The 14,694-nt window shown below is 29.3% G+C and overlaps 1 protein-coding gene across 4 annotated transcripts; it reads right to left on the bottom strand.

Moving 5' to 3' along the window:
- Nucleotides 1–712: 712 nt before the first annotated feature.
- On the bottom strand, nucleotides 713–14,598 carry LOC126864901 (venom acid phosphatase Acph-1-like). Of its 4 annotated transcripts, none has more exons than XM_050616772.1 (7): nucleotides 14,558–14,598; nucleotides 6,789–6,915; nucleotides 6,356–6,466; nucleotides 5,629–5,894; nucleotides 4,969–5,252; nucleotides 4,351–4,559; nucleotides 713–1,919 (listed from the first exon to the last, which is right to left on the bottom strand). In XM_050616772.1, the coding sequence occupies exons 1-7, from the start codon at nucleotides 14,596–14,598 to the stop codon at nucleotides 1,683–1,685; spliced, it is 1,275 nt and encodes a 424-aa protein (XP_050472729.1). In that variant the 3' UTR covers nucleotides 713–1,682. The 4 variants fall into 4 exon arrangements, with proteins under 4 accessions (XP_050472729.1, XP_050472731.1, XP_050472730.1 ...); XM_050616774.1 differs by lacking the exon at nucleotides 14,558–14,598 and adding an exon at nucleotides 11,993–12,115; XM_050616773.1 differs by lacking the exon at nucleotides 14,558–14,598 and adding an exon at nucleotides 7,728–8,918.
- Nucleotides 14,599–14,694: the final 96 nt, after the last annotated feature.

The following is a 14,694-nucleotide window of genomic DNA, read 5'->3' as shown; positions in this document are numbered from 1 at the left end:
TTAGTCCGTCTGCATATGTTGCATTAATTTAGATTAAGCCTACAATTTAGCGAATAAAATATTTTTGAGAATGGACTGTACGATAGCTACAAGATTTCTCGAGAGTTAAATACGTATATCATATTATTATTATTATAGTATATTTACGATGGAAATTCCATAAGAAATGAAAATAAAATAAGTTGACTTATTATTTTTACAGCAGGTACTCCGCTTTAAATTCAGTTTTCTTCTTCGTTGTTGCTTTAAAGTAATAATGCCATGGATTGTGAAACTCGTCTTGTTACAAACTAAGACATAGCATTGCGAAAAAATAGATATTAATAGATATGCAAAAAAATGATCTTGGAATGAAGTTTAAGACGATTTTTAGGGAGCTTCTTTTATTATCATCAGATACGTATCTTGAAACTATTCGTTCTTATTCTTCTTATTCATTTTTTCTTAGCTTTAACAGCTGCTAAAATAATTTGCATGTTCGATTTAAACGAGATACTCTGTATAAGTACATTATTTTAGTATTTCCTTTTGACGATCGATCTTTCTTTCTTCAATTACCAATTTTTATGAATACATCCGATATTGCGAGTATATAAATAATATATTATAATTTGAGCATCATCCTATATATTTGAAATTGTACATTTTTAAATAAAATCGATACTGCAAGTTGTGAATATAAGGGCATATAAATGAAATGAAACTAGACTTGTAGATTTTAAATGTATTTAATTGATGTTAGGTGAATTGATACATAATACATCGAATAAATATGTATTCAGAATGAAACAATGCATTTTCACTGTGAATATGTATATCAAGTCGTGCTTTGGTTACAAAATAAATAATCTATTAAATTAATCGCGCGTTAAATACTTTAATGAATTAAATACAAAATAATTATATAATGTGCATAAATATCATTGTATATTTAAATATATTTGAATACCTTTGTGGCCAATAATTTCTAATTTCTTTATAGTAAAATATAAATAATTAAATTGCAAAAATATCGGTGCTCTTTCATGTATATTTTTACACACATAAAATTTTATAAACTATGTCATCCCAGAAGTAACGTCGTTATTTATAAAATACATACGTACAGAAATTTTATAATATGCTTTCGATATACATAATATTTTCTGCCATTTAACTCGTCCAGACTCTGAGTGGGAAAATGCAACAAACGTATATTTTAAATGTCAGAAGATATTAATAACGCTAATTACAATTTTGAGACGATGCTTTTGATGAACCATTAACGTTAATTTTCAGTTTGATATGGCATATTATTAAACATTCTACAAATACGAGAGAACCAAAGATACTAAAAAAGGGACAGAAACTTCGAATTTGAACGATAATACTGTTCTTTATTTGAAACAAATTCGTCAAATAACGTACCTTTTTAGTAGTATCAAATAAGTAAAAGGACGATATTACTTATAGGAAGAGCAAATATAATTAGAAATATGAATTACATTCCTCATGTCTAATCTTGTCGCATAAGATCAATGATATGTAATTAATATCGCTAATTTATAAATTAAAAGCTATTCTAAATTCATTTCTATTGTATATTACGCATTTATTATGTAACACTTCATTTTTAACATGAAGTTTTCTTTGGTTTCAAAGGAATGTAATTCATCTTTAGCAATTACATTTTCATACACGTATTATTTACTTTCAATGATTCCTGCAGTTCTTATCAGATTGTATTTCAATAAACTCAATTCCTCGATTGACTTTCTGTCTACAAATGCTTGTGACAGACCTTTGTCGCAAATCAGTTCGTCGTTTGATGGCATCACTCCTTCTATCAACTGTAAATACTTGTCCAAAGGACAAAGTATCTCACATCCAGGTAGTTGAAGTTCTTTTGCTTCGGATGGAATGCCCAAGTAGTTAAGTACCTACGATGATAATAAATAATAGAAGATACATAAACAAATAATTTTAAGTAAACCAATATAGAAGATAAGAGTATAGAAGAGTAGGAGAGGAAGCAATAGTATATATAGGAGAACTCTATTTATTTGAATTTATCAGGAGATAAACAGTTTATGTAATTATGTAATTCGAGTTCATATAATAGAAGCTCGTTAACTATTATTATTTTCCGTTCACATAACAACTCACGTTCAGATAAATATTAATCAACTAGAAGAAGTTCAGTTAATCCCTTAAAATCTACCTCCGTAACATTACTTTCGATAGATATACGATTGTCTTTTCTGTACTAGATTGATTCAGAGGGGACTATGCAGTAATGAGAAGATGGCTCGGCTAAGAAAGGGGATTCGATTACTATATGTGTAACATAATCGCATAGACAAGCAGGTAGCCGAAAGGTTTGGCCGAAAATTTTTCGATTCTCAACAATGCGAGGCAAAGAGAAACGAAATAGAGCAATATTCCTTTTGCCCCTGTGCCATTCTGCTGGCCATATTCTCATCTTTTTACAGCGCAGTAGTGGGATAACTCGTACGAATATCTAAAGAATATTTTTTGTTCGATTAGTTGAGGATTATCTTTGGAAGAGAGTTGTACACTTTCTATAATCTATCATATTGATTAGGTCGTTTTTCTGTATTGTTGAAGATAGAAGGCATTTTCGAAAAATTCTGCTCGATATGAATTTGTTAACATTTATATAATAAAATATAATATAAAATAATAAAATAAAAATAGGCTATTACTTATTGCAATTTAATATGTCCTTAAGGGATTAACGGGACATTAATTAAAATTTCATTCGGATAAATAGAGTTCTACTGTATTAAGTAATGTTAATAAGATAGGTTACTAAAAAAGATATAGTAAGTAAAGATATAGTGAGGAAATAGGGAATAAAAAAAATGTAAATGAGAGAAGTTGAGCGAATGGGAGAAGTGAAAGGATAGTGTTGATAAATGTAGTGTACATATACTAGCTAGGATTCTATAGACAAAGCTAATTTCTTAGTCGCTAGGCTGAAGATAAAGAATATTATTTAGCGAACTAAGATAGAATGTAAAAATTATTTCAAATAAATATAATATTAAATATCTTGAATAAAGATTTTTTCGAAGTAGTAGAACATTAATTTAAAGCCGTTTAATCACTAAGAAAATTATTATCGTGGAAGATAATAACTTTCTATATAAAATTCTTGTATAATGATCCTTTTTTTGGAATATGATACAAAGATAATTACATACAATATTACTATGCCAGTATAGCATTGACTCGTTGCAAAAGGAATCTATTAACGAGGGGAGTAATTTTCTGAGTAATTGTCTCGGTTCTTTCGCTACTTAAATGTATCAGAGGTTCCATATTGTAGAGTAGAATAATTCATTCGATAATTATTTCTTTTTTATGTGTCATACTGTCATATTAATTAGATCTGATGTCTCATATTATCCGTATAAATCAAATTCATTTAAACATAGTCATATTTGGTATAAGTTCTATTCGCTAGACCGCGGCAATTTGACAAGGATAATAAAATAATTGCAAACTAAAAGCTATAAAAATTGTATTCTTATTTTTGATGATTCATAGCTGATCGAGATATGATGAGTAAGAAACAACACAAAGTGTCGGAACAATTTCTATGAATGGCAGAACTAATTCCACGTCTATTAACAAGGCGTTTATTAATTGTAATTCTTCACGACTATTTATGTAAATATATACTTTCTAGCTATTATTAGAGTCAAAGGCTGAAAAATATTTTTTAGTGAGTTAATATTTTCAATTTTAAAAATTTCCTAAAATATTATTCTTTTAGTGTAGCTGTTAAATTTACACTAATTCGCTATCTAGATCTATCATATTCACTATACACACTGTACTATACACTATCGAAGATATTCCGTATCTAAATTCTTCGAACACTCTTCGTACAACAATCAAATGAATATCTAGCGTTGAAAAATTTTTTAATTAGCGACTAGCGTTAAAAGTTGATTGTACGAAATATGAATATAAAAACAACATAGGGATCTCAGACTTTTAATAAGCAATAATTCACGTTATCACAACTATAAAAGTATCGAAGAATTAACGTTAACTTTAAATATGTTTGCAATATTGTATGCACATGTACACATATCAGAGGAAGCAAAGAAAATGAGAATATTAATGAGATCAGCTACTAATACATTTTATGATCGTTGACTTTAAACTCTGGTCGTTAATAAATAAGATATTCGTTTGTTATCGTCGTCAAAAGTCAATATTTATATGAATATCATAAATTAATATCGGCATCGGCATTAATTCGATGATACGCTGTCTTTGGAAATATTACTTTCATATAAAAATGTGGATGTGGCTTATGCACGTCTCATTACGTACCTTTACGTAGTAAGCGTTGTTGTTTTGATGAAGTTCCAATATAACAGAACTGGAATATTCGGGAACGTGTGGATAAAAAACTCCAAGAGCGTGCAAAACGGCGGCAACGTTACTTTCGTGTCCACTAAATAAATTAATTTTTCGTTCTCGATTTTGTGCACCGGTTACATGATTTAACATATGCCTTGTAACGATCCGGAGGAACGGACCTGAAATTGAAGTGGCAATTTAAATTATAAAATCGAAGAAACACGATACAAAACAGCGATGGCGATTGGAAAAGTGCAAGCTCGATAAATCAGCGTGCAAACGATTTATTAATAACTAAACATTTTATAATTTAACGAAATAATAAAATTAGAATATATTCGACATGAAGTGGTACAAAAGGTGCATTTCAATAGCTTATAAAAATGTGAAGTTTATATATGCAATAATAATTGATATTATAAACAACAATAAAATGCACTGAAGTTGAACGAAAATGTAGAATAACAATGGGCAGAATTATAGTTTGACAGCGGTTACGTTTAAAATGGTTATACTACTACAAGATTTATAACAGAAGATAATTAGCAAGTTTAAGCTCAATGAATGTGCAAATACAAATTATATTACCTCCGTACAATCTTTTCAACAGAGGAGTCGAATTAGCGATGTTATACGAAAATATCGTTGCATTCAATAACTCTCCATTTGGAAATATTGCGTGTGACCATTCTGGTAAAGTAAGACCGAGAGAACTCTCGGCCATCAGTGTATGATATATGTAATACATATCCCATGGTGTAGATATGTTTTTACCAGTCCACTCTGTTAATTGTCTCATAAGTTTGCTATATTTTCCAATTTCCTGTTTTCCCGCCGGTGACTGCAATACTCTATTATATTCGATCGTAAACCTGTAATCGATAAATTAATATTATAGAAAGAGAAAAATTAAGTAAATTTTACATACTACGCTTACTACGTTTCTCTGTAAGAATAACATACACAAAATTGCATAATATTTCCATAAATTCTACGATAGCTTTGATACTTATTTGGATAATAGCAATTTTTATTGTATAAAAAATGGGCTTATATATAATTATCTGATCCTATCCACTAATTGTAAGTATGATTTGTATATCGAACAATCCTTAATTTCTGTTACAACTGAAATTTCATTTATTTATTAAATCATCGTTCTCGTTATCCTTTTTTCTTTCAGAAAACTTTTTACATATCGAATTGTAATACGATGTTATTATTATATAATGTCAGATTGTGACTTACAAAAGACAATCCTCTGGCAGAAAGAGATTATCCTCGTAGCGTCGTAAATATTTCGCGGGGATAGGTTGCCAATTTAGATCGTGATTCCATCGTTGCAAATTACTTGGCGGGAAGAGACCAGCGAGAACAAGTTGCAAAGACATTTTCGTTCTGTCATAATCTGAACTGATAGCTGAGACAGCTTCGCTTCTATAAACATCTCCGAGGAAGTGATCGTACCTCTGTCTCAAGAATTGTCCCAGTACATATTCTCTCATTTTGCCATTCTAAATTTCACATAAAATCAACATCCTTTTTATCAAAAATCCCTCAAGTGTTTCATGTATATATAACATCATCATGTAATGCATTGAAACTGCTTTGTATTCACTTTCTTTTTTTGTAAGATTTGTCTTACGCGACAAATGCCATCAATGATGTTTGTCGCGTAAAACAAAATTAAACGACTTAAATCTAAATCATTATGGATCGTCTACGGTTCAAGAGTACTAAACGAGGGTTAATAAAATAGATGGAAATATTAAACTCTTACTCGTTTGAACAGATCATCAAACTTTCATTCCCTTAAACTATGTGTTATTAATATTCAAATTAAATTTTAGTATCAAGGACTAAAATTTTTAACGATCGATCAATTGCAATTGCCAGAAAGATGCTACTGTTTATAATGTTCAAGCTAAAAACTGTTCAAGGAACGACGAGAATTTAGAAGAGACGAGATACTCACGTTAGTTAACTGGCCCCGACCCATTGGATAAAAAGGATTATCCAGGTAAGGGTCGTTTGGATATTTTTCATCGTTAGTGGCATCGGGTGTCCTATCGCCATGACGGAATAACTGAAATTATACAAGGTACGTGTAAGATCCGTGATTAAGCTATCCTTTTAACTGATTTCGCTTTTTCACGAATGTGCCGTAACATTTGAATCACTCAAATTCGTATTTCATTTAAAATAACTTCAAATACTCGAGATTGATCAATGATTATCGCGAGTAGACTGTTTCACGAAAAACCAGAACATATTATGAAAAATTTCGAGCACGACTGCGTTGCTTATTTTAACTTAAAATTATTCAAAATTCGACATAAATCCTGAGCGCTTGAACGAATGTCTCGGTACTAGGGAACGCGCTAAGTATAAATAACCGGAATTTTTACCACATTCACTAGTTTGAGCTCTGCTTGAACAGTTGTGATACCAATTATGGCAGCCAAAGCCACGACCATGTATATCGATACGAAATTCTTGAGATAATTAAACGAAACCATATTGTTCATGTTGGACCTGGAAGCGGTAAAAATGTTCGAATGAAATTTCTTCCATTAATAAAATAATTATTATCTTTTTAGTTGGATAAACAGTAAGAACATTCTGTATAAATATTTTCAATTTGTTTTGTTTGAACATTTGTTTGAAATTTGTTTGAACACTTTTATCTATATGTTTTCTTTAAATTGTCCCTATACAATTCTCGTAAATCGTCCAAATACTGTAAGTTAGCATTTACCGGTTATCGGCAAGAATTTTAAGGATGCAACATGTTTCATTTGTTGATCAAATAAACAGCGTCATAAATCAAACAGTTAATAGCCATAAAGACAGTGAAGTACCAACGGATAGATTGAAGAATGGTTTTCTGCATATCTTTGCGCGAAAACGTTAATTTTCAAGTGCATACTATTCTGTAAGCTATGCGAAGCAATGATTTAGCAAAAACCGGTATCTTATATTCATGGAATTTGTTATTTAAACAATGTTTTCTGCATGGAGAAACTACTATCTCCATAGAAAAATTGTAGTAATATTTTTATTATCAGATACCATTGTATCCACAAATTTTTATTTATATTTATCGATAATATCTTTTAATATATATATATATATTTTAATTTTAGTAATATACATATCTTATAATTTAATAATAATTCTTAATATATATATATATATATAACTCAAAAAATTTTGAAGAAAAAAATTTGTGAAAGTAATTAAAAAAAAATAATCACATAATATATCTCTTATATTCAATGCAATTTTAATTTTATCGCCTCACTCTTTTTTTGTATTAGTATAGTGATAAACTGAAATACACTTACGTCTGCACAATTTAAATATCTATCGTAATGGTACACTGCAACAAGCAATTAATATCACTGTAGTATCGATTGTGAGACCAGCCAGTGAAATACTGGTCATGTTGCCTATGTGCAAATGATTTTAAAGGACAGTAATACGTCAAACGGACATATCTTTCTGTGGAATGGTTTCACAATCGCTGATTTCGGTGCCATTAGAATATGCATGGTATTTATACGAAATGGAAGTCCCCATTTTCAGGTTACATGCGAAACGCATTACATATGGGCCTTCATCATATAATTACACGCAGGACGATAAGAGAAACCGTATCAAGGTTTTTTAAATGATGACACGTGTTCCAAATGGTGGTCCTAAAAATGCTATGTCATGGGAATTAACAGGATCACTACTCATTAGGAAATATTCAAAGAACACCGAAATTTCCTAGTAGATCATTCCTTTTCCTTGTGTACTTTTTTTCCTTGAATCGTCATATATCTTATATATATGTATACAGGGAAAGTAATTAAGAAATACTATCTAAAATAAACATTTTAAATGAGTTATGACTATAATTACTACAAAGATAATGTTACGGAGACACCGTTTTGTGTCTTTCCTTGTCTTTCATACATTAAACTTGACAAGTTAAAATTAAAATATCTAATAGCTACGTAGATAAGTAGCTTAAGTATTAAATTTAGTAGCTAAATTCATGGTTTTTTCGGCATAAATAATTTAATCTTTTTCTGTAGAGTATCCAGCTGGTACGACTAATGTTATAAAATAAGTGCTATTTAAAAAACTCAAGGTTAGTTTAATATCTCAGAAAGTATAAGACATTGGGAAATAAAATTGTATCCATCCGATAAATCCCTTGAAATGCTAAATCATTCATTTAATACGTTTTTCGATAAAATCAATAGATAACGAGTTATTTTATATAATACTTCTTAACTCACTCTGTATACATATTTGTTGATATTTCCTTGATTGTTCATTACACATTGGATAGCGTTTAAAAATTACCTTTAGTAAATGTTTAATGGTACAAACGATATGGAAATTTGCTATTGGATTATATTTGTATACACAGCAATTACTAAAAGTATTTGCAGATATTCTTATTTTCCAATGAAACACTTTCTTTTATGAGATTTCACATTTCACTTTTAATATCAAAATTTCATAATCATATAACGTATTGGTATTGGTAAACGATACGCAATTTAATATACTTGGGCCGAATTAATCAATATATAGATACTATCTATACAATATACATACAATGTACATATAATAAAATAAATACAATCGTGTACAAATACTTTTTGTATCCACCATTAGATAAGTAGTGTACTATAACGAATCGAAAAATAGTGAAATAACACAATATGAATCTGGTTTAGCATTTCCATATAAATAGTGGAAGAAAAGATGTTCTTGTAATACGTGTGTCTGAATATTTCGTTTGTATAATTGATTTATTCTAGTTGTATATAGCAGGTATAACGTTAAGGAACGAAACCAAATAGTATGCAAAATGCAGTTGTCTCAAAATCTAATAACTTGTACATTTTAGTGACAATGAGCGTCAACGTTTTATAGTCTTATCTGATATTTTATTCACTTCTTAAGCTTTTAGAGACAAACGTAACTTATTGTACGCTGTTTAATACGTGGACAAACACACGAAAAGAGAGAAAGGAAAGAGATGTATTAAGACTCAGTTTTTACAAGATATAGGAATTATTCAACAATTGTTCGTGCGTACTTTCTCGCAATATATTGATAATAATGACACAGCGAATAAATTATTCTTGGAAAAACTTATCGTTTCTATTGAATTGGTATTTCTATAAAGGTGATCCATGTTAGTTGATTAAATCTATATTTACTGATAGCGACATCACAAATAACATATCACAGTATATTATGATATAAATATACGAAAATGACTGTAAATAATAAATTATAAGATACGTAACAATTTTCAAAGAAATAGCTTTATGACAATAATTATCTTTGCAAGTGGGATTGCTATTCGCTTACAATTTCGATTCTTTTATGAAATACGGAAGGCACGAATATTTTATCAACATAGAATTACGATAGACATTTATCAGGAGTTACTAGTATATATGAATAGAAATTATATCAGATTTATAATTACGAAATTTATATAAATAGAAACACGATTTTTTAGACTGATCCTTTCTTAATCGCGTGTTAATAATCAGATAGAATATCAGATTAATGTAATTAATCAATTTCTATTTCATTACATTTTGTAGTATCACGAATTGGCTTTAATTGATTAAACTTAAATGCAACACGTGCAGCTTATCGCACAGTACTGCACGATTTTTATTACTATTTTTATTATTATAAAAGAAGAATACTAATATAGAGAAAGTTCTATTATATTATTCTTCTTCAAAAATCACTTGCAGTTGTCTTACGTATAAAAGGTAGGTGTCTGGTAAAATATCTATCAGTTAATATATTAAGAATTAAAATTCAGTTGTATGTTATTTTTTTTAATGGAAATGATTATGTTTAAGAATACAATGTCATCTTGTTGGTCTATTTTATATACTTTGAATAAAAAGTATAAACTATTTTTAGTCCATATGTAAAATATGGTGAAGGTTACTTTCCATAATCATATGTTCAACATTTAGGTCAATAATTTAAAGAGAAAAAAATAAGACCTTAGAAAAACATATTTATAATACAAATGTACTACAGTTTTCTATAATAACTGATATTTTCGCTAATCAATTTAATATTAATTATCATGGTGACTTCTTTTCACCGATATAGTATATTTATACATATTAGTATATTTATGGTATAATTTAACATATCGAAATATGTTCGAAATCATCATATCATGATCGTTAAAGACTTCGTCTTTAGTAAATTTGATTTACTCCGCAAATTAACAACTGTACCATTGGATATTTTGAGGAGCGTAAGGATGTAGCACAATTGCAACTACACGTACAAGCAGTTGTGTAATTCTTTCGAAGCTTTGAAAAACTATAAAATCACGTAATCGGTTCGATCATTAGCTGAATCGTTAAACCATAAAATTTGCAGTTACTTAGAAACGATATTCATGAAAGATCGTACGATGATAAGTCGAGGATTTATACGAAAAATTAGCCAATCTGCGATTTTGCGGATACGGACTCGTAGTTACATAAATTCCGGTAGAATAATGAATACGAAACGAACACATTATACCTGTGTGACTGATATTTGATATACGATCAACAAAATCATTAATTTTCTCACGGCAAAGACACGCTGTCGCCTTCCTAGTTCTCTTCGCGTGTAATTATAAATAATCAGGCGATTGTGTGCGAAAATACGAAACTATAGCATAAGCATGGTATATATAAAAACTAGGTGAAGGAAAAAAAACGTGGCATTTAATTATTATTTGCAAGTTTCAATATTAGTTATTCTTTCACCGTATTTTTAAGACAACATGAATATCGAGAGTACACGATTGTTTCGAATTATTTTTGTGATAATGTGAGTAAATAATAAATATATTAAAATATAATAGCAATTATTTAAGGAATAAAGATTAAAGATTATTTTTTAAGAATTCTTTTACTTAAGAATAAAGAGAATAGATTTACAAGAAAGGAATATAGTTTGGAGAATTCATTAAATATTACTCTTAAGTAGTATTAAATAGAATTGGTATAGCACAGGGTGAAATTTTTAATATAAATAGCTTAAAATTGTATTAAATTATTCCATTCATACGAACATTCACCAAAAGTTATTTTTTCATTTCACGAAAGAATCTCCCCAAATAATGTTTAGTATATCGAGAATAATTCAGTTGTATGCATGTACTCTTTGTTCTCTGTATCATTGTTATACGCACTTCATTATTATGTTCCATTGTTATCAGTACAAAATGCTTGCTACTGTACATAAAAAGTTATTATCGTGCCTAACCGAAAATAGTAATCTACAGACGAAAAGAAAGAAGAAAATTTGTATTTATCAAATCCTTATCTATATGTTAGCACTAGAAAACATTGAGAAGATTTTAAGAAGAAGCTGATCACTAGTATTAATAACAAAAGAATAACAAACTTTCGTTCGATATTTTTAATTGCTTGCTCTTCGTGGTTAATATTTAACACAAGAAAATATAAATCTAACACACAATTTCTTCATGATGTTTGAACGAAACGTCTACTTTCAAATATTATGCAGAAACGTATGCACTTTTAAAGAATTGACGTCTTACCTTTGTTTCCAGTTCAAATATCAACTGACGCCGAGCGTGGATTTGGAATTGATATATGTACAGGCAGGTTTCTAGCGCAACGTTCCAAATATTGCGTGTGAAATGTGAAAAAGTAAACTTTATCAAGCGCTAAGTTACACACATTCCTTGCATTTAAATGTTCAGTCTTGTTGATAGCTTACTTGCGTACTAATCGCAACACGAGCGCAGAAATGTATTATCTCAACAATTATTCGACCAGTAACTCACGATACTATCGTTAAATTGTTCGCGGTAAATATAAATCTGTACAATACTTAAACAAAAGAAATTAACCTCGTTGAACAAGATTAAGTTTCGAAATTTGATTTAAAAGTAAATCGACGATGATAACAGATAATATCATCTCATAGTGGAAGTAGGGAGGATAGATTTCTTGTTTGACGTAGTCTTCATAAAGATAACTGAAACACGCTAGTTTTAATCTAAGTATGAATACGTTAAGAAATGGTAATATTATCCGTTATTATAGCGTACCATGCATGTTTAGCACGTGGTCGTATGTTTTATCACGTGAACACAATCTTCAAACCTGAAAGTAGATGATAAGGTTTATGATTTGTGCTGTCACCAAACATGTTCCACTGATATGCAGAAAACTGGTTTGTGGAAACCCGGTTACCGATAAACAAAATGATCAGAAGAAATTTATATGGTTTTAATCATTTAGAGAAAGTCAAGTTGAAATAAAATTTGATACCTTTCTCTTTTGAACAACTATTAACAAACATGATACCTGAAAATCAAACGAATCAACATATTGAACGAGTTGTAATTAGTGACGACTGTAGCGAAATAATTTTTTGTCTTCTGCAGAAATGTTAGACAATAGAATTTCTATACTTATGTTATAGTAATGTAAAAGTTAAAAAATATATTTTCCAATATCATCGTTAATTAACGCTAAGAATATACGATTCATAGGCGTTGATTAGCAAAAATTACGAAGCGTCGCAATCGAAAATTCTGATTAATTTGTAAATATAAGTACACAATATGAAAATATGGAAAGTAATGATTATTCGCGAATTAATCACGTATTATTGATCAGTCTCTATGCACTGAGTTTCTATCAAGCATATGTCATGTTCGTTAATTATTATTTAACTAAAATATGTTATTAAAGTTTATCCTCTACGTATTTTTCTAATTTAATTTGATTCCTAATTTTAATTTTTCATTTGGATGAACATATGCAAGTACTCTTATTGAAATAATTGTCTGTCGGAATCGGAAAGCATATTCAAAATTTTATCGATAAAAAATAATAATCATTTAAATGACTATAAAAGTATGTCTCTACAAGTTGATTTATTTGTTCCTGTTAAATATATTTATCATATTATACTGCACATCTAATTTGTATCTAATGGATACATTACAAAATAATAAACATATGACATGCATATTCAGAAAGATGTATTTTTATATTTTTCTATGTATACAATATAAACGTAATTAAAAGTTTCTTTATCTGAAGGTAATATATATATTTAGAATTATACAGAGATTAGATTGCAAAATATTATTCATTGATTCCAAGAGTTATTAATTGCAAATGATATAATTTATCAACATTTCTATGTCGATAGGCTTGCGAAATATTGTAATCTATTTTCAACTCGAACGTCTAATTTTTCGAAAAGAAAGTCGTTCCACTCCTTTGATCAGATGCATTTCTGTCATAATTAGACTTACTTGTTAATTACGTTTCGTTGTGAATTGTTCTGTGTCAAAATAAAAATTCTCGCCCGATAGCCCAAATAAATCATGGAGCATCGTGATTCCACCCCCTCTTAAAAAGTTCATTTTATCAAAATTACGTATTATCTGATACAATTAATAAAAGTGAGATAGTGGAGGTTATCGTTCTTGATATTATAAACGTACGCTCTTTCATTTAGGAGATTTATTGTCATAAATAGAAACAAATTTATCTATCGGCTTCTTATCGACTATTTACAATTCTTACAACTGTTTTATCGAACAAATTACTACGACTTATCTCAGAGGATCTATAACAAAAATAGTTTACAAATTCAAAGGACCGATCTAGCTCTAAAAAAGTTAGTGAAATCGTCAATAATTTCTTGTCCTTCCAATATCCAAAATGAAAATGTCATGGGTTCTTGTATTACAAAAGGTGGAATTTATGATTCACTCGAGCCAAGTAATACTGTTTTCAAGCTATAGTTTTCACGTATTATGTGATATCGTCAGAATTCAATTGAAGGATGAATGATCTTTTGAAGAAAATATTGGAAATACAATTTTAAAGTGACACAACGAAAATGACGAGGAAGTCACGGTAGAGAAAAGAGGTAACGACGAACGAATCTTCGAATACGTTGTTCGTCAGAAGCATGATCCCTTAAAAATGATAAATTTTATTGTAATTAATTGATTAATTAATCGATTCAAACTCGCGTTAATAAAACGAAAACGTGAAAATAATAATATTAGGGGAAAAAATGCCGGTAAACGCTCACTATACGAGAAAGCAACAAACAATCAAGACGTTCTTACTTTGAACTGCGATACCTCCCATAAATCGGTGATAAACTCATACCATGGTATGTCACAAGATTAAACAATTTCGATCGAATGCGCTTTCATTTTATAAGATCCGTGATCTTTTGATTACGAAGCTTTATAACTGGAAG

The sequence above is a fragment of the Bombus huntii genome, chromosome 4 (genome assembly GCF_024542735.1).
Source record: "Bombus huntii isolate Logan2020A chromosome 4, iyBomHunt1.1, whole genome shotgun sequence".
Taxonomy (NCBI): Eukaryota; Metazoa; Arthropoda; class Insecta; order Hymenoptera; family Apidae; genus Bombus; species Bombus huntii.
The sequence above is the reverse complement of the archived record's forward strand: the minus strand, read 5'-3'. Positions and strand labels throughout refer to the sequence as shown.